The sequence below is a fragment of the Chelonoidis abingdonii genome, chromosome 10, assembly GCF_003597395.2.
Source record: "Chelonoidis abingdonii isolate Lonesome George chromosome 10, CheloAbing_2.0, whole genome shotgun sequence".
Taxonomy (NCBI): domain Eukaryota; kingdom Metazoa; phylum Chordata; order Testudines; family Testudinidae; genus Chelonoidis; species Chelonoidis abingdonii.
Window position 1 is genome coordinate 17583270 of NC_133778.1, and position 20793 is coordinate 17604062.

The following is a 20793-nucleotide window of genomic DNA, read 5'->3' on the forward strand; positions in this document are numbered from 1 at the left end:
GGTACTTGGGTGGCTAGCCCTAGCCACCGACTGTGCCATTCCAGCTATACTGCTGTTGTTTGCATGGTAGCTTGAGCAGAGCTAGCTTCGGCATGTCACCCGAGCTGGGAATTACACCCGTTAGCTGCTGTGTAGATGTATCTGGAGGGTCATTCTCATGCTCTTGCTGTATGCTACATTCTGAATCCATGTGAACCTCAGGGTCTGTGTGCATTTCCAGTTAAATTTAGAAAGAGGGATTTTCACTAAAAAGGGAAAATTAAAGAATGGCGATTCAGAAAGAAAGGTGCAAGGATAAACAGGAGGGGACGAGAGCATGGGAGAAGTATAGTCATATCCCTCTTTCTTCAGAATGCTTCCTCCTCTATGGCCTCAACCTGCTCCCACTGAAGTCAATCTCAAGAGTCCGAACCATTTCAAAGGTATGGGATCAGGCCTCTACACAGGGGTTTGGTCATACATTTTCCCTAACAGATTGGTACGGGAAGCAATAAGAACAAAGTGGATGTGAGAGATTCAGCAATGATGTTACACCAGGGCTGTCTTTAGCAGGTATGTAGCAAACGAAGACTCTCCATCATTAGAATCTTAAGCCGTTCCACATAGGCTCCTGGAAGGTTTCTGATTTTTGCATATCACCAATGAAAGCTGCGATGAAATGATGCAGATTGCAGATGTGTCTAATGATGAGCAGATGTCCCAACATCTGTGTTATGCTACCCAGTGTTAGAATATAGCTTGACTGTCTCCTGCCCTGATGTGCTCACACACAAACAGTATAATCAGAAACTGCCTGGTCTCCTGAGGCGACGTGACCAGATAGCTAACAGATATTTTGCTCTCACTCCTTCTAACGTACAGAGTAAGCAACAGACTACACTGCCGGTGGCCCTTGGTGCCACTGTGCTTAGCTATCTAGGCAACTAGTTGAGTGAAGTGATTCATAATGGAGCCCTTCACTTGCAGGTCACTAGTTCAATGCCATCTTAGGGTAGTGATCAGAGAAAGTTGTTTCCAATCTGATATCCGGTGTGGAATAAGTTGCACATGTGACAAAATACAACTCTCTAAGTTGGTGCTGCCAGTTGTCATTTTCAGCCAAGAGGCCGAATATTGTATGTGCGTGGAGACCGACCTACCATCTCACACTGTCAGGTGCTGCCTGCAGAACAGGGCTGAGCAAGCATTGACAGGGCAGTCTGAAGACAGCTCGGACATGTTTGGTGGCTGCCACCTTTCATGAATACTAAAAAGGGTGAGGAGAAAAGGAATGAGCTGCTCTGCTGCCTCTGGATCTTTTTATCTCCCTCCTTGTTGCCTTTTTTTTGTTTTTTGGATAATGGGTAAATGACACTATCCCTCAAACTGGCAGTCACTTCTGTGATTGCTATTGGTGTCTGTGAAGCCACTGATGGAAGTGCTGTGGCCAAGAGCCAGGATGCTGTCTAGCTTCTGGTCCCTTCCTGGAGTCTTTGAGCCTGATTCTGCTGCCACTTACTCTGGTGTAAATCAGGAAAAGTTGTGCTGAAGTCTTGTAAGTCTGGCAGTGTAAAACCAGCGTCAAGGAGAGCAGACTCTCGCCTCCTCAGTTCACAGCTCAGGAAAAGCAAATGTACCCTCTCAAATGAGAAACAAAATCCAATTATTGACGCTATCTGCTATAGGCACTCCTGGGGGAGCTGCCCTGAGATCAATCGCGTTCTCCCCGTGAGGCATGTGGCCCAATGTGTGTCCAGTCATGCTGCTCACTGAATAATTATTGCACCTTCTGGACCTCCTCTTGAGCAATTCTTCCTCTAAGTCACACTCTTGATGTGAAAGGGTAGCCCAAGAAGGAAGCAGCCCAGAACTTTCAACAGCACAACACACATTTTTTTTTCTTCTTTAATGCTGTGATTTGTTGCTGCTTCTTTTGTCCTGTCCTACAGTGGGTAGCATATTGAGGCAGATGCACACTTACTATTCATGGTGTTTGTGTCGATTGTGTCTAGTACAATGGAGCTGCAGTCTATAGGCGCTTCCATAATACAAATAAAATCATCAGATGTCTTAGCTTCACTTTGGTGTCCAGAGTCACCCATAAAGGCTGATTACTGTGAACATACTTTTCTGGCATAAATATGATGCTTCACAATTAATCACAGAGCAACCAAAAGCTACTGTCAGAATTGCCATGCAATGGCAGTCTCAGCAAAGAGGCCAAGGACAGAAAATGCCCATGCAATCAGGGCCGGTGCAAGGAAGTTTCGTGCCCTAGGCGAAACTTCCACCTTGCACCCCTCCAGCTAACCCCGCCCCCCCACAGTAGCTAACTCAGCCCCCCACCCGGGGAGGCCCGCTCGCCGGACAGCTAACCCCTCTCCCCGCCTGTCCCGCCATGGCAACTAACCCTGCCTGGGAGACTTCCCCTTTCCACCACCCCTGCAGCTAACCCTGCCTAGAGAGACTTCCCCCCTTCCCACCCCCACGGCAACTAACCCTGCCTGGGGAGACTTCCCCCTTTCCCCCCCGCCAAGGCAGCTAACCCTGCCTGGGGAGACTTCCCCCTGCCACTCCCCTGGCAGCTAACTCTGCCTGGGGAGACTTCCCCCCCCACTCCCCTGGCAGCTAACTCTGCCTGGGGAGACTTCCCCCCTTTCCCCCATGTCACGGAGTCCCCGGGCGATGCTCTGGAACTGCTCCCCGCTAAGCCAGTCAGGACTTTGGGGAGCCTCCTCTCTCTTGGAGCAGACTTGTTCAGGGCAAGAAGCTCACACGTCTTCACCTCCTGGGCCTCTCTTGGAGCATTCAGCATCCTTGCCCCTCCGTGTGCTTCCCACAGCGAGCCCACCCAGGCTGGGTCCTGGGGAAGCCACAGGGTTCTGCACCCCACTTTGCAGTCAGACGTGACTCTTAGCCAGCAAAACAGAGGTTTATTCGATGACAGGAACAGGGTCTAAAACAGAGCTTGTAGATACAGCAAACCAGACCCTCCGGCCGGGTCCATTCTGGGGGGCAGTGAGCCAGACCCCTAGGTCTGCCCTTCACTCCTCATCCCAGCAAGCTCCAGACTAACTCCCCCTCCAGCCCCTCCTCTCTGCTCAGCTCCTTTCCCGGGGCCAGGAGGTCACCTGATCCCTTTGTCTCCAACACCTTCAGTTGGCACCTTTGCAGAGGAGGGGCCCAGGCCATCAGTTGCTAGGAGACAGACTGCCAGGCATTTAGGTGCACTGGCCCTTTGCTCTGCAGCAGTCACACACCCTTATCCCACCACCTAGATACTTAAGAACTGCCTAGGGGACACTGAGGCACCAACACAGTATTCAGAGCAAACATTAAGAACAGTCCTAGTTCGTCACACCCCACCACGGCAGCTAACCCTGCCTGGAGAGGCTTCGCCCCTCTCCTCCCCCCCGCCACGGCAGCTAACCCTGCCTGGGGAGACTTCCCACCTGTCCATCCCCTCCCCCCACCCACCACAGCAGCTAACCCTGCCTGGAGAGACTTCCCCTGCTCCGCCATGGCAGCTAACCCTGCCTGGGGAGACCTCCCCCCACAGAAGCTAACCCTGCCTGGGTAGCCCGCCCCAGCTCACCTCGGCTCCGCCTCCTCCACTGAGCACGTCCGCGTTGCTCTAATTCTCCTCCCCGCCCAGGCTTGCGGCGCTGATTGGAAGAGACTTAGAGCTGGGCTGTGGGCTCAGCGGAGGAGGCAGAGTGGAGGTAAGTTGGGGCGGGGAGCTGTTCCCCTGTGCGCCCCCTCCCCCCGTTACTGCTGGCAGCCCTCCCCGCGCCCCCCCAGCTCACCTCTACTCCACCTCCTCGCCTGAGGGGACTTTTAGGTGCCCCCAACCACTAGGTGCCCTAGGCGGCTGCCTACATTGCCTAAATGGTTTCACCGGCCCTGCATGCAGTGACTCATTGGTGGCTAAACAGGCAGCTTCAGCCTCCACGAGAGTTAATCTGGTATGTTTCACAGGCAACAAATGCACCAACGAAACTCACCCACCATGTCCCTACAAATTGAGCTATTTTAAATTAAAGTACTTACATATTGTATACACAGAAACAGCCCCACCACTATACAAGCATTTAAATGAACCTTTCTGGCCATATTTTTGAGGGCTGTGTACAGACTGTGGTTCTGCTTCTGATCTCACTTACACTTGTCAGCTCCACTTTAGACCAACTTGCAATTCTAGCACTTTAAAATTCTATTTGTCCTGCAGGGTGAATTCCATTGAATAACCTTTAGTTCCTGTAAAAAGCAAGCAAACCAAAAAACCTTCCCTCCTTTCCTGAAGGACCAGTGGGGTTTTAAGGACCAGATCTTCAGCTGGTATAAACTGGCTTAGCCAACAGCCAATCAGACCCTGGTACCTAAGTTAACTACCAAGTTGTTTTGTGGCTAAGATAGCTTTATGTATTAGAACTTAACCACTTGCTTTAAATCACCTGTGTTCTTTGATGCTACAGAAGAGTGAGATGCTTTTCCTCAAGCATATACATGGGTGCCTTGTGTGACCAGCCGCTACACTACCCATACTACAGGACTGTTACTCAAGCTCAGACCTGGACTGCATGAACCTATTGCGGTTGTTCTCCTAAGGCCAGGTCTACACTAGAGAACTAGTTTGAAAAATCCACCTCCTTAAGTGGCATGGTTAAGTCGACCAAAGTCCCTGAGTAGACTGCGCTAGGCTGATGGAAGAATTCACCTGGTGACCTAGCTACCACCTCTGGGGGAGGTGGATTACCTGCGCTGATGGGAGTCACCCCTTGGCGTCAGTAGTGTCTACACTGAAGCACTACTGTAGTGTTTAAAGTGTAGGCAAAGCCCTGCACCACTAACACAAGCCCCTCAAGTCTTCCTTCAATCACACAATAGCTGATCGTATTGCTTTATCTGTCAGCATGCTCAGGGTACATCTCCATGGGTCGAGCTCTGGGTTACATCCACAAAGGTGTGCTTATGATGACACAGATATATACACAAAGTGTGTGTGAGTAACTGCGGAGGCTGTCACTGGGCCTTCTGCCTATTGCACAATAGACATGAGCTGCTTCCATTCTTTGCTCTAAAGGAGGGGAATGCTGCATAGTGGAATGCTGAGCCTTCACTGTTCAGCTGGCCCTGCCCAGGAAAGCTCTACCACAGAGGTAGTCCATTATTTTTTGTCAAGGGCCAAATTTCTTGGTCAAGGTATGGGCAACGTCTAGATTCCAGAGAAAATAATAAAAACCACCCCAACAATAATGATAAGATGAGTCCAGTCAAAAGTGTCTGGCGGGCTGGATTTGGCTGCCTATTGACCATCCTTGCTTTGAGATTGCTTTCTAGGGATGAACTCTGTGCTTCATATTTATTGCTGAAGAAAGCTTATTGGAATTGCACGTACGCTTTGCTTTTTGCAATCATGTGCTAATTTTGGGTGTTTGTGCATAACGCGCTCCCCATCTAGCCTGTATGTGCTTCTGTTTGAATCTTGGTCGACTTGTGTGTGAAGTATATAAGGCGTAATTAACCCCCGAACTACCCCTCTCTTTTCATTTGTTTACTTAAAGATTTTTGCTCATAGTGAGACTATCAGACATTTTCTTGCCCGCTCTCTTTTTTGTGCATGTTTGTCTTGCATTTTGCTTGGATGGTCACTGAAGTGTACAAAATGCAAATTACGAGTGTTGGCGCTCCAGTGAGCTGCACAATTAAAGCAAAAAAAAAAAAAAAAAAAAGTCTACAGCGCTTCAGCTATGCTTATATTTGTACAGCCACAGCAAGAGGACAAAATTTGAACTCTGAATTCTTTGATTTTGGCCTAAAAGCCAAGTAAATCCAGGAAGTGCCATTGCAAAGCTATATGAATGTCAGACTAAAGCTTAATGCCGAAGAAAAATAAATAGCTACATAAACGTTCTCTTTAGAAGAAAAACAGAACTGGCTTCAAAACAGATTTAAAATCAGAGGCCTAGCTGCTGACTCTTCTGAGACAGCGTAAGATGCACAGGCCAACATAAAGGCCAGGAAAAGAAGAAATACTACACCAGAGGCATCTGTATTAATCCTAGGGCTTTCTACAGTGCAGCTGGGCCCTTGCTTCCCAAAGAGTGTAGACAGACATGCCTCAGCTCAGCTGGAGCTAAAGCGCTAAGAACAGAAGGGTGGCTGCTGCAGCAGCTCAGGCTAGTCACCCATATATGTACCGAGGGTCTCTGGGCTTGGGTAGCTAGCCCAAGCTGCCCTGGTCATGCTGCTATTTTTTAGCTGCTAGCTTAATCACAGTGAGAGTATCTACAGCAACCTGAGCTGGAAATTCTGCCTCCCAGCTGCAGCATAGATGTACCCTAAATCCAAGGACTGCTGAGCGCCTCTTCTTTTGTACTGGGGCGGCTCTCCTGAGCCATCACCCTGCTACACTGGCTATACTGCTATTTTTAGCAAGCCAGAGTAGCCACTGGCCTCTTTTAGTGCTTTTGAGCACAAAATGCAGAGGGGACCGAGGTCCTCGGCTGGTGTAAAGCAGCGCAATTCAACTGGTGTTACTGGAATGGTGCCCACAGACCCCAGCAAGGGCCTTGCCCATTTAATTCTAAACACTGAGCCAGTCCACGTGCCAAATTTCTGGCAATGGTGAACAAACTGCTGCCACTTTTCTGTGCAGCTGACATTCAGAGGAGCAGAAAAGTTTTTTTTTAAAAAGTAGCAATTTTTTTAACGGTATATTGTGTGTATCTTGTGTAGGGACTAAGTGCACAATTTAGCTGAGCTAGCCAGCTTCCCTGGAGCACTATGAAATTATAGGTCCCAGGCTTACCATCCCAAGAAATTCCATATAATCACATGTAGCAATTTAGCACTTAAGTAACTTTAGCAAAATCCCCAAACAATCATCTGTTGGTTTGGCTGCCCCAAACTCCTAACTAGGAACGGTACAAGAGAATCTAACAGCCACTGTTAAGGACCTGATCCTGAGCTTGGGGGGGGTCAGATTCTCAGCTGATTATAATCTTGGCACACCTACACTGACTTCATGTACACCAGCTGGAGATCTGGCCATGAGGTTTTTTGTTAGTGACTTGAACGGAAGCATAATCAAGCTTTGAGTTACTAAAGGAAAGAGCAATACAACTCTGAAGGGAACGTGCAATGAAACGTCAGTTTGCCCAATGTCGTTCTCATAAACAAACAAAGAAACCCTCCCCAGATGTTTGTATAAAAATATCATCCTTTTATTACATTGCACACAATACATCTTTAGAGAGTTTCAAATTTCCACAAGATATTTTCACACACAGGCAACTGCGCGATGCTGGGGATGTCACAGTTCTAGGAGGGGGAAAATTGGGAGTAAAAATCTTTTTTCTGTTGTCGTTGTCTTTGGTGATTTTTATTTTTAAGATTGGCCCTCCAATCCTCCTCTCACGTACACCAAAGCCCCCTCCCGAACGTCAGCAGGCCTGCCTTGCTGTAGCCAAGAGGAGAATTTTACACAGGGATGTCGTACCAACTTCAGAAATATGACAAGAGGGTTCCCTATCCTACTGAAACTGTAGGTTTGATCTGAAAACGCACCAACAGTCTTTCAATATTTTATGTCCATTATTATCTTTGATAACTTAGCATTGGGGATTTCATAGCAGAAGTGATATGTTCGATCCTGCCAGTGCTACGCAATGAAGAGGCTCACTAATAAACGACTTCCATGCTGGAAGAAGCTCTCCTAGGGCTCACGTGGTACTGAACGCATCCTGAGAGGTGATGGATGCCCCTGAGTGCCTCCTGACTTCAATGGGAGTTGAAGGCACTTAGTCCCCTGGCCCCCAGGCTTCCAATCCCAGATGTGTGTTTACTTTACACATCTCTCTCTTTCTAGATGCATCCACCACCACATGTGCTCAAGGCAGAGAATCGGTTTTAGACGTTGTGCACTTTAAAAACTATCTCCCTACCAAAGCAGCGCCGTGTGATGTTACCAGCTAAGCGGGCATCTCTGAAATCGGCAGAGTAAACTGCCGCATGCACTGAAGCATGCTGCTGACTAGGGCTGGGAAGGAGAGAACAAGAGAGTGACATCCCCATGGACGTGCACCACTGGGGATTGGCTAAGACTCGAGCAGCCTTGGTCTCTGTCGTGATACGTGCCAAGCCTGCATGTGTGGGACACACTTTCCTGATCTGACAGAATGAGCAAGACTGCAAATAGTAAGCAGAACTGTTAGCTATTTTTCTGGGGGCAGGGGGCAGACAGGGTGGCTGGAGGTCTTAATGGGGGGAATCTGATCACTTGCCACAACCAAATGTGAAAAAGCCTGAACTTCGTTCCATGGAGGCGCATTCTGCACAAATAGATCAGACTTAATGATTCAAACCACCTTTGCGTGTCATCGCTTGGTAATTTATATAAGACATTTTCACTGCATTGCTTCAGAGCCAATCAATAGATGGAGGCTTATCTTGGTTTCCATTATTTCTCCGTAGTTAGAGATGCAACAATATCTGGATTTCACCAGGCCTGCCTGCTAGTGCTTTGTTTGCTAGATGTTACTGATGCTCTAAGAAGCAGAACATTAGCAAATGCAAAACTAATTGACATTCTAGAAAGTCAATTAGCCATTTTATGATCCAGCAGCTATGAACTTGGGCAGAGAAAACAGAAGGTAAATTAGACTCGTCTTTTGTAAATTTCTAGTAAAATGGCAAGGAAGAGGATTCCCACTTCCCCTGCAAGAAGATCAACATAAAAACATCAGCATCCGGAGTGAGGTTCCTTAAAAAATAAATAAACCTCAGATTCAATTAACTACAGTATTTAACATCCACCTTAGATCTGCTTTAAGTCTACACATTACTCCAAGGCTGGGATTAACAGATATAAACTAAACATTCTTTATGAGCTTCTCTGTTATAAGGCAACTTGAAATAGATTCACTTCTGGACAGGGGTAGGGTAGGAGGTGGTTTCCGCTACCAAACAATGGCTGTATCATCATGCTGGCTGAAGAAATAAGAAGATGGGTCTTAATTCTGAATGGCTATGAACCTCTCTGGATTCTTCCCACCATCCAAGGGGGTCTTTTGGACTGTTCAGCATGGCCTGTTCTTTTCCTTATGCACCCGCTGACATTCTGATATGAAATATAAACCCAGCCAAAGCTAGATAAGGCAACAAAAAAACATTGTTTTCTTCCCCAAGTAAACAAATCAGTATCTTTATCGCAAATGGTATCCCAGGCCTTCCACAGGGGCTAACACATTCCCTGTGTAAGCAGAAGCAATACAAGCAAGTTAAAAAGGGGCCTCTTTTAAATATACATTCAGTCAGTCAGCCTCACACACTCCCATGCACACGTACATACATAGATTTATATAGACGCACGCACACCAGCTTCTTGACTTGCCATCAAGTTTCCTTGCAGGTTGTCTACTGGGAGAATCAGTCTTTGAAAATAATAAAGAGGAGCGTTCCCTTGCAAAGTGACACGGGCGGGATCTCTCGCCTGGTGATCCAAGCTGCAGCATTAGTTTAGAGGTTGTAAAAGAACAGGAAGGGCTGGGAAGGTAGGGGACAGGGATAGAGATATGTAGAGTTCACACAGACGCTAGGTGAGGAGAAAAGTGCAAAAATCGAGGCAACGTATTTGAAGTCTGAATTTTTGTTTTTGTTTGTTTTGTTCTTGCTCCTGTTCGGCTCTCAGCAGCGCGAGCTGTGGTCTTGCTCTAGTTTTATTGTTAGGGTGGGCTCCACTGCCAAAGGGGCCCTGTTGGTATAATGGGAGGTTTTGTAGGTGATGGCGTGATCACTCTTCTTGGCCGCATAGCGGAACCGGTGGTAGTGGAGCACAAGGGCCAGCGCGACGGAGACCAGCACCAGCACAGCACCTCCGGCGGCCATAACGTAATACCAGTAGGCTGGGATGGGCTGCACTGACACCGTGTCCACTGTGGGCTCGCTCCCTGGCAGAAGGGTGCCCCCTGGTGGAGAGACATAGAAGAGTGTTGCTAGGTGGGATGCATGCAGACTAATAAAAAGAAACACACATGCTTTCAAGAGTACAGCACAGCATTAAGTGAGGTTATGTGACCCAGCTCCAGATACAAAACTTCCTCTTTGGGAGAAACACAATTCGGGTGTTTGATGAGCAGACATATTAAAGTGGCTTATTAATTAGTCAACCTGGATTTAAATACAAATTCCAGCATTTTTGATATGAACAAAATCCAGTTTTGGGGGGGGGTTGTGGAGGGGAGGGCCTTCCCTGAATCAGCTTTGTCTTGTCTCCACATGACAGTTGTGGCAGGCAATGACAAAACGTCACTGTTTTAACTGGAGGTAGAGTTTCATAGCAAAGCAATAAGGAAGTCGCAATAGAATGCTGGGAAAGAAATCAGAGGGAGAAATATTCTTCATTCTTAAGAGAAAAAACAGTGAAAAAGATCTCTCGCCAGGGTGTCCTAGACCTCTGCATAGAGATGGGACCATGACGATTGTCTAGTTTGACTTCCTGTATAGCACAGGCTGTGGACTGTCACCCAGCAATTCCTGCATCAAGCCCACAATCTTCAAACATTTAGCAAGCCAGGATGCACAATCTACGCTGCTGAAACTAAACTACCATCAGCCACCTGTGTCGCTGAATTCAGGCTTGGTTAAGTGTCTGGGGCTTTCCCTGTTCCTCCACGTTTAACCCTTTTTGTGCCAGCACATCTCTCACACAGAAAAGGAAGGTGGAGGGAGGCATGTATCGCTTTGTGGCTGAGCTATTTGTTTTAAAGGTCATGTCCGGATAATATGGCATACATACAAATTCTGTTTTATTGCCAGCCCACGCACACATATGTCCTCCAACAGACTCAGAAGATGCTAAGTGGTATGTTTAGGCTAAAACCCACCTATCTCACTAAAGTAGGGCGGCACTAATGCTAACGCAACTATTACTCAGACTGCTCAAATGTTGCTTTTGGAGACAAATCCTATCTAACTGGGGATGCACTTTTGGAATTTATTGATTGGCTGGTCCATGGACGAGAGTCTCTGAGGCAACTTTCCAGATCACTTGTTCTGTTGTTGAACAAAGACATTTTAGTATTTCTCTGCAGGCAGCCTGACGCTTCTCTCATTTTGCTATCATTTCTGCAATAGAGGGACTCTTCCCACACAGACGGAGTTGCCAGGAGCATCTTAAAGTGGATAGTTTGTGGGCTTCTGTGATTTGGTGTCAACTTATTATTCAGCTCACTGATAATTGCTGCTTGGCAACCAACTCTGTGTCTGTTTTCAGTGCATGCGCAGAAGATTCCAAGGGGAAAATGAAATACTGAAGGATGAGTCCTGCTATGCACACAGCAAGGATGTTTCCCATAACGGTCCTCCCCCACCTCCCCCAGGTGTCCTACGAGACTGAGGTGGTGATCTATGCGGTAGGCTGCAGAGTTTTGTTCTGCTGTAGCCTACATAGGAGATCAGTTGCTTCTTAGTCACAAAAAGTGATGAGAGTGAAAAACAGGGATCAAAACTGCATCCAGAGCGCTTGGAAAAGACTGATAGGGTACATCCTGCTTCTTTGGTGCAGGAGATTGGAAACAACTCACACATTTGTAATTCCAGGCAAGAGTCTCCTTTCTCGGAAGAAGTGTACGTTCCTCCCTGATACACACACAGTCACAACCATCATTAACTGGCCTGTGTCTCAGCAGAGAGGCTATTTACTGAGTGGTAACAGAAGGATGAACTCTCCTTTCACCCTCCCACAGAGGCAGTCCCTCCAGAACAGAGTGGAGGGACATGGGCAGGGCAGCATGGGAGAAGCCTGTAGTGTGGCTGCCAGGGCTGCGCCTATTCTGGGCATAAGCAGACATGCCAAGAATGTCCGACCTATGTGACTGGGCAAGTCATTGAGTCGCTCTGTGCCTCAGTTCCCATTTGTACAATCAGGGACGTCCCTAGCTATTTTGGTGCCCTATGCAGCCCCCCCTTCAGAGGGGCTGAGTGGGGCACCAGGCCTCTGCAGGGTGGGGGCTGGCCCCAGGCCTCTGCAGGGGGCTGTGTGGGGCCCTGCCCCAGGCCTCCACGGGGACGGGGGGATGGGGGGCTGGCTACTTCCTGCGGGAAGTGGAGTGACCGGACCCCAGCCTCTCTCTGCTCCCCTGGCTCCCAGCCTTGGGGGAGGGGGGGACCGCCCCCCAGCACTCGCCGGTGGTGCAGCTGGGAGCCAGGGGACCAGAGCAGGCTGAGGCCGGGTCGCTTTACTTACCGGTGCCCCAAATTTCCTAGTGCCCTACGCAGCTGCATACTTTGCACATGAGTAAGGACGGCCCTATGTACAATAGGGACAACAGCATACCCAGCTCCCAGGTGAGGATAAATACATCACAGATTGTGATGTGCTCAGATGCTATGGTAGTGGGGGGCCATGAAAGACAAGGAAAGAAAAGCACAACACGACGAGGCACTACAATAATACACATGCTAAATAATAAACCCCATTGGACTATCATCCTCCCGTTCACTCTCCCTGAGCCAGTTCCTGAGGGGTGATGGTGGTGCCAGTCTTGACTCTACAAGACGCTTGGATGGGGTTGGCCAATCTGCGCCCTCCTCCCCACATACCTGGCTGTAAGGGGCCCTGGGCGCTGTTGTCACCTCACGCCACTGCAGGGGCTACTTGCTCCGCCCCATAGTGCTACCACAAGGGAGCCTGGTTTGCTCCCTATCAAATATTTGGAGGGGGGTCCTAAAATCCGCCCCCTCAGTTTTTTTTCTTTAAATGGACCCACACTGGGTTATTTCTATCATGCAAAGGTAGGGGCACAGATGCGCTGCACACAGCTGTAGCTAGCACAGGGTTTCTCAAACAAGGGTCATCACATGTGTAAGGAAAGCCCCTGACGGGTTGGGCCAGTGTGTTTACCTGCCCCGTCTGCAGGTCCGGCCGATCACGGCCCCACTGGCCACAGATTACACCGGCCAGTAAGTCCCTCGGCCTGCCCCGCTTCCAGCAGCTTCCATTGACCCGGAGCAGTGATCTGTGGCCAGTGGGAGCCGCGATAGGCTAGACCTGCCAATAGAGCAGGTAAACACACCAGCCCGGCCCGCTGCGCCCCGCCAGGGGCTTTCCCTACACAAGCGGCGACCCGTTTGAGAAACCCTGAGCTAGCACAGTTTTGCGCCCCATGTGGGCACATGTGGCTACCCAATGGCAGTGTGCTGTCATTGTCAGGCAGTGTGCAAAGTGTGAGGGGATGGTAAGAGGAGATTATTGACTACACTGAGCTGAAAGGAAGTGCACACAAGTGCCGACGGAAAAAAAAATTCCAGATGAGAATGTTTGTTTAATGTTCTTGTAGAAAAACTGCCTTATTTCAAACTGGCTGGTGCACTGAGAAGAGAGTTTACAATGTGGTCATAAAACAATACCCAAGTAATAAACTGCTGATCTCTTTGGGGAGGGTGTAAAAGTACAAACTGTCCTGCAAAATGACAAACGATGCAAATATCTCCACTAGATCTCTGCTTGCCGCCCAGGCAGCACAGGAATGGAAACCTACAGATGTTTTAATTATGGCTGTTTGGTGCTAACTGGCACTTTAAGGCCCAGATTCTCAGCTGATGTATACCAGCATAGCACTATCGAAGTGAGAGGAGTGAGACCTGTTCACAGCAGCTGAGGATCTGGCCCCAAATACCTTAAATTCATGACCTGGCTGGAAAAGTAGTAGTCGTCTCTTCTCCATTCCCAAAGGCTTGCTGCTTTCTTCTCTTTAAAATCAAGGATTGCGCTTTCTTTAGGTGAAGGATGCAGACTTTGTGAAAGAAATTTGCCTTCCCTCTGCCAAATGGACCTGGGCACTTATTTAATTTTAAATGACAAGGGCTTTGCCAGACCTCTGTGAAGGTGTATAATATACCAGCAAGTCTCACAGATAACCAGTCATTGTTTCCAAAAGCAAATCCACTTTGCTGAGTCCTAACAAATGTACGTATGTCTAATCACCATCCTTGCTTGCTCAGAAACATCTACTCTTAATCTGACAGCTAGATGGGGCATAAGAAGTAGCATTACAGCAGCTGCATTTCAAACACTGAAGGCTCAATTCTGGGTGCAAAGGCCAGTAGTACATAGCCTGGATAACAATATGATGTGCTTACATAACACTTCCCATTGACGAGAGCTTCACAAACAATTCACGTTGCCTCACACAGCTACTCTGAGCTACAACCCCAGGTACATTATGGAATTTACCACCAAATTTGCTCCTGGCCTCAGAAATCACCCGCAGAATCTCAATGTTGATTCAAAAAAGTTTTGTCCCTTTATGCTTGCAGACATAATCTTAAAATGTGAACAGTGTAAACCAAGACAGCAATGCCTGCCTGAGTCTGCAGAGAGTCTGAAACAATCGTGCTGATAGGTGTGAACTGAACCATTCACCTCAGTCAGGGCCCAGTGGACTCTGTAATTCCGTATCTGTGGAATTTGACATTTTCCTAAGATCCCCTGAAGTTCAGCAGTTTTGCTGGAGAATTTGCCATTTTGTTGCAGCCAAGTGCCTGATTTTGAGTCTGTCTCCCCACCCTTCTGGAACCTGCCTCTTGCTCTCCAGATTTCTCCACAAGAGGGCATTTACTGGAATTCATGTTCTGCACTATACCATGCAACTGAGCAGCAGGGGGTTGGGAAGCCAGAGCTTACAGCCAGGCAAAGGGGAGCCAGAAGTGTAGGCTGGCAAGCTAGGCGGCCTGGAGAACAAACACTACAGCTGCCAGGACCTTGGGAGCCAGGGTATGAGCTGCTGAAGATAGGTATAAGCTCCCCCTTCCCTGGAATGCATGAGGGGAAAAGGAGGTGCTGAGCCTGGCTGCTGAAGAACACTGTGGGAGCTAAACCTCTTGGTAGAGTACAGAGAAAGAACCCATCATTGAAAACTATTGTCCATAAATTTCACATCCGTTAGCATCTTCAGGTCTGGGCCAGTGCACGTGTGGGGATTGAAGAGAGGGGAACAAAAGGGTGATCAGTTAATGTCACAGTGGATTTTAGGGGCTGTGGTTTCAAAATTTGGTCTCCCCGTGCCATGGAGTCCAGGGCGCCCTGACTACCAGACATGGATTCATTATACTATGCATTTATTTGAGAAGCATACTGAGGCATAGAGAGGTTAATGCCCAGGGCTGTACATTAGATGGGGCCAGAAATGTGAAGCGAAACTAGAAGTCCTGACCCCAGCAGCCACAAAACTGATTAGCTCTTATTCCCCCGAGTAGAGGGGGATCCTGGATGGTATAGAGCCTGTGCAGTCAACTCTATACCACTCCTTCCCAGCCCCACTGGTGCAGCTGACATGGCTTGGGGGAGGGGGAAGAGCATGACTAGAGCACCGTTGGACTCCAAAGATACCTAGCTCCTTCGAGGCTAAGGCTCAGCGCAATCTAGAGCAACCCTGATGCTACTCTAACTTGCTCCAGAAACTGAGCCAGCCCATGGCCAGCTCAGAACTGGAAGGACATAAAGATGGCTTCAAGCCACCTCTGCTCTACTCCAGCCCGGTCCCAAGGATCTAGCACCAGGTCTCTTGCTTTAATTACTACATCACACTGGCCCAAGGTAGGCTGAGGAGATAGCAGAGGTCTGGAAAGTCAATTTAGCAACTCAACCAGTTAAGGAATCCCACTCATTTGTCTTCAAGCATTAACAAAACCAACTTGTAGCATTAAATGTAGTTCTTTCTTACGCTGCTGACTGCTATAAATAGCTGCCAGTCATTCAGTACATGCATACAGTACACCGATGTTATCGGCTCTGTTTTACTGGCTCTTTGTTTCCTGGAAGTTTATTTTACATATAGAAAAATGCTCTGCTAAGATGAAAAAAACCCATCCTCTTAACTACATTACTTTTCTGGTCTCCCTTACGTTCTCCCACACGTCTCACACTCTCTCCTTTCTTTCATTCATTAGAGCTCTAGTTCTAAAAAGAGAAAAAAAAGCGCCTTTCTGTTTCTGTCAGGTTTGTGTGCACTTTGTTTTATGCATCACTTGGGATGCATATCATTGTAAGTCTGATTCAGACCACAGGCTCTGGGACATTTTGTTTGTGTGCAACGTTTGCTAACATTCACCCTTGTGCTGCCTACACACTACCACCCCACCCTCCCAGCCACACAGCAATTTCAGGATTTAACATTAAAACCAAAGATTTAGTTAGGTAAGAACAAAAATCAAAAAGGACAAAAGTAGAAAATAATATGTCTAGAACCCCTAAGTCTGTGGCCCTGTGCCACAACCATGTCACAGATACACGGTCCTCTTAGAAATCACTGAAAAATATGCCAATATGGACTATTAACATGGCGGTGTTTTTCATAGATTCCAAGGCCAGAAAGGGCCATTATGACTATCTAGTCTGACCTCCTGTATAACACAGGCCATAGTATTTCAACCAAATGACTCCAGCATCAAGCCCATACCTGCTGGTTGACGTAAAGCTAGACAGACATCCATTTTTAATGATGGAGAATCTACCACCATCAGCTGATGGAGAATCTACCACGTTCCCAGGGAAGTTGTGGTAATGGTTAAAAACTTGCTCCTGAATTTGTTTAGGCCACGTCTACACTACAGGATAATATCGAATTAGCTAAAATTGGTTTTATAAAACTGATATTATAAATTCGATTTCATGTGGCCACACTAGGCACAGTAATTCGCCGTTGTGCGTCCATGGTCCGAGGCTAATGTCGATTTCTGAAGCGTTGCATTGTGGGTAGCTCTTCCGTAGCTATCCCATAGTTCCCGCAGTCTCCCCCGCCCCTTGGAATTCTGGGTGAATCTTATTGTCAGCGGTGTTTCTGGTAAATGTTCCATCATCATCCTCCTCGGCAAACATCGCTGACAATCCTTTCGCACCATTTTTTCCGGATTGCCCTGGCAGACGCCATAAGCACGCACGGCCCATGGACGCCCTGTATCAGCCTTTTTTTTTTCCCGGAACACTCGTATGTGTACTGGATGCCGCGACAGAGAGGGATACTCCACAGCTCTACACCAGCGCATTCACTTCTTTTTAGCATGATAGCAGAGATGCGTTACGCGTCGTTCTGTACCGTCTACTGCCGGAAAACTGGCAATGAATGACGGTTATTCTCTCCTCTATGTATGTCCGCTGCTATCATGATGCCCCCTGGCTGAAATTGCGAGGGGCGCAACGCAAAAGCAAAGATGGGGATTGACTCACTTTGGGACTGAGTCAATCCCTCCCTTAATGGTTCTAAACATAGAGTCAGTCCTGCCTAGAATAAGGGGCAAGTGTATTAGGGACCATGTGTATCAGAGCAAAATGCTCCTGTGTCAGGTATTCACAGGGGGTGCCCTGCAACAATTCCCCCACCGTTGCTTCCCTCTCCTGTCTTAAGTTAGATAGATAAGGGTTAATTTTCTTTTAATCCTGAAAAGGGTGAACAAAGGGGACTCAAAACAAAAGACCCCAGATCCAATTCCGCCCGCTGACTTTTACCTTACCTATTCTACACGCAACCAACCTTCCTCGGATGATCCGTGCAGTTGTCCTGCCATTTGTGTCATGAGATAATCAAGAATGCTAGGAATAAGAAACAATTGAGTGTTTTAGTGACATAAAGAAGGGAGCAGCCTCCCCGGCACGATGATGTACAGGCAGGACATTAAGCCGGTGTGGGGGAGTAGGAAGCCCAGCAAATGCTGCTGCTATGGCAGTCCAGGCCCAGTACAGAATCTTTTCTTTACACAGGAAACGGAGGGGGCTGAAGCCCGCTTCTATGAGAAAAGCTGGATTAATTAGTCGTTCTGTCCCTATCTACTGGGAGTAACCAAGCAATGTTGGCCTTGATGTCAACATGTTAATATTCATGGAGGAGGTTATAGTCCTATTGCACCGAGTCTCCACCGGGGCGGGGGAAGGAGAGGAGCGGATACTGCTCTTCACTAGCCTGCCAGAGCATCGCGTTCTACCAGCAGCATTCAGTACACATGGGTGACATTTGAAAAGAGTGCAAGAAAATGATTTCTTCCCTTTTCTTTCACGTGGGGGGGGAGGAAAAACTGAGGAGTGTCGCCTGAACCACGCCAGACAACTGTGTTTGAACCTACAGACATTGGGAGCTCAGCCAAGAGATGCAAATACCTTTTCAGAGACTGCTGTGGGACGTGGGATACTGGAGTCCTTCAGTACCCCTCATCCGATAAGCGTCCATTATGAGGCTCTGGGCTTCCATTACACTTGTCACGCGACGGCTCACGCGTGTACCCTGGAGATTTTTTCAAACCGCTTTGGCATTTCGTCTTCCTGTAAGGGCTTACGATACAATTGTCTCCCCATACGCGATCAATCTAGTATCTCCCGTACGTCCATGCTGGAGCTCTTTTTGGATTTTGAGACTTGCATCGCCAGCCATGCTGATCAGAGCTCCACGCCTGGCAAAACCAGAAATGTAATTCAAAAGTTCTGGGGCTTTTCCCTGTTACTCTGCCCGCTGCATCGAGTTTCAGATTGCTGTCCAGAGCGCGGTCAGTTGGTGCACTGTGGGATACCTGCTCGGGGCCATTACTTCGATTTCCGTCACATACCAAATCCGATATGTTAATATCAAATTTAGCGCTACTCCTCTCGTCGGGGTGGAGTACAGAAATCGATTTAAAGAGCCCTTTATATCGACATAAAGGGCGTTGTAGTGTGGACAGGTACAGCGTTAAATCGATTTAACGCTCTTTAAATCGATTTAAACGCGTAGTGTAGACTAGCTTCATTCAGTTTCCAGACACTGGATCTTGTAATGCCTTTTTTGTCAGGGTCAAAGGTTCCATATCTCAAATTGGGTCATAGTTTATGCACCCTTGACTGGTCTTATCAAAGCCTGACCCACTTGCTGAGATGTTCGTTAGATTTACCACGGCCTATGCACCCACACTGGGTTATAGTTAAACTATCTGGGTTTTTCAATCTGCCCTTGGAGCAAGCAGTTTTGCTGGATATTAAAAGGAAATTAATCTAGGGGAACATGAACTTTGTCCTGCCAGGAGTCAAAGGGATGTACCTAATTTGCACAAGGACAAGTTGATTCCAGCCATCCTCCTCCTTGAAATAGAGGTGAGAGCCGTGGCGACCACAGGTCCCACCATGTAACACTCCATCTTGATTAGTGTGCCCATTCTCTGCATTGAGATGGAGCAGTGCATGATGGGACCTGTAGCAGTAAAGGAGATGGTGGCCCAGAGCACATGTATGGAGTAATAACAGCCGTAGCAATAGGACTTTCTCGGCAGCCTTCAGATTATTAAACCTCTGCTTTAGCCTGAGACTCAGTCTTCCTCGATCACTTTCCCCATCTAGAAACCAAACACTGGGATTTACTGTTAAGTCACAGTGAACAAATCAGTGCATGTGAACACAGGGTGGAATAAGGGGAGAACTGCTGGTATTTCCATCACTTCTGGGACACAACAATCAACCAGAAAACCACTACTCTCCTCCCTGCCCCACAGAAAGCTCTTCCTCCCACTCCCTCCTACTGCCGGCCTGGCCCATCTGCCTCTCCTTTCCCCCTCACCAGCCAGGCCCTGGGAGGTATTTAGCTGGTGATAACCTCCTCCCTCAGTTTCAGCTACTGGGAAGGGTGTTCGTGGATGAGGGTTTCCAACCAGTGCCGCCCTTCTACTTTTGCCTGCACGTGGGCTGGGGGGTTGAGTGTGTTGGGTAAAATCACAGCACTGTTGAAGTCAATGGAAGTTTTGCCACTGATTTCAACAGGGCCAGGATTTTGTTCATTATTTTTAGTTCACGTCCCAGTCTCTCTCTGAATGCTCTGCAGAGGTTCTCCACAAAGGGTACAGAGAGCCCGGCCGAGATGCTATGCCAATATGACACAGTCTCAAAGGAAGCTTGTAATAGGATAGAGTCCAAGAACACAGGCTGGTTAGTGCCTTTAGGAAAAGAAAATACATTATATAGCAGCATACAGGAATGGTCTGTGTAATGGTTACAAGGCTTTAGATCATTGGGCTAGAATACTATACCAGCTTCTCACCAAGGCTGTGGGTCTCAGTGGAAGGATATATAAACAAGCCAAATACCTAGAACGCTTACATTAAGAATATCACCATAACTATAATATTAGCTCACTGTTAACTCTGAGGGTGCCTCTTCTAATGCTAATAACTTACAGGCTGGTCCAAACCCCACTGAAGTCGATGGGAGATTCTCTGGCAACGCCAGTGGGCTTTGGATCATTTTCATCCGGAGCCATGGATCCCAAAGCACTTTGCAAACTATTGACAAAGGAACAGCTTCACCAATCACTGAAAAGCAGTTACTTCTGGGGTGAAACCCAACACCTTTTAACAGTTCCATGCAACAGTTTAGGAGAGATGGTCAGGAAGGATATTATAACCAACTGAAAAGAAAGGGATCATTTTTAAATAGGCAGAATGCCTTTTAAAACTAAGGATTCCTGCTTTTCCTTTTTTGGAGTTTGACAACCTACACATTCACTCCTGGAGAGGTAGTGAGCCTGAGACACTGAAAAAAAGATGAAAAATCTTCCACAAAAGAGGACAGATCACATTTTTTCAGTGTAGAAAACAACATCCCTGCTGAACCAGAAACATGTTTAATAAGCAGGCACTATCTCTGAATTCCTCTTCCTTTTGTTTTACTCTGTAGGTTTTATCAAAGAGAAGAATCTCATTTGCTATTCTTTAGACTAGCATTATGCTATTAAATGCACCATTTCACCTTGTTTCCCTTTTATTGAATGTCAACTTCCAAACTCCTGGTGGCAGTTGTTCTTC

The 20793-nt window shown here is 47.6% G+C and overlaps 1 protein-coding gene across 8 annotated transcripts in view; it reads right to left on the bottom strand.

Annotated features, from left to right (window-relative positions):
- The window catches only part of NRP2 (neuropilin 2), a 130750-nt gene that overhangs the window by 14305 nt on the left and 95652 nt on the right, over positions 1-20793 (bottom strand). For 4 of the 8 annotated variants that reach the window (XM_075069987.1, XM_075069986.1, XM_032779228.2 and 1 more), the window contains exon 16: positions 7184-9947. The exons of the other annotated variants lie outside the window; for them this stretch is intronic. In XM_075069987.1, coding sequence (XP_074926088.1) covers positions 9667-9947 — 281 coding nt within the window. In that variant the 3' untranslated portion in view covers positions 7184-9666. Of the gene's footprint in view, positions 1-7183; positions 9948-20793 lie in introns of those variants that run through there. 8 annotated transcript variants of the gene reach the window in all.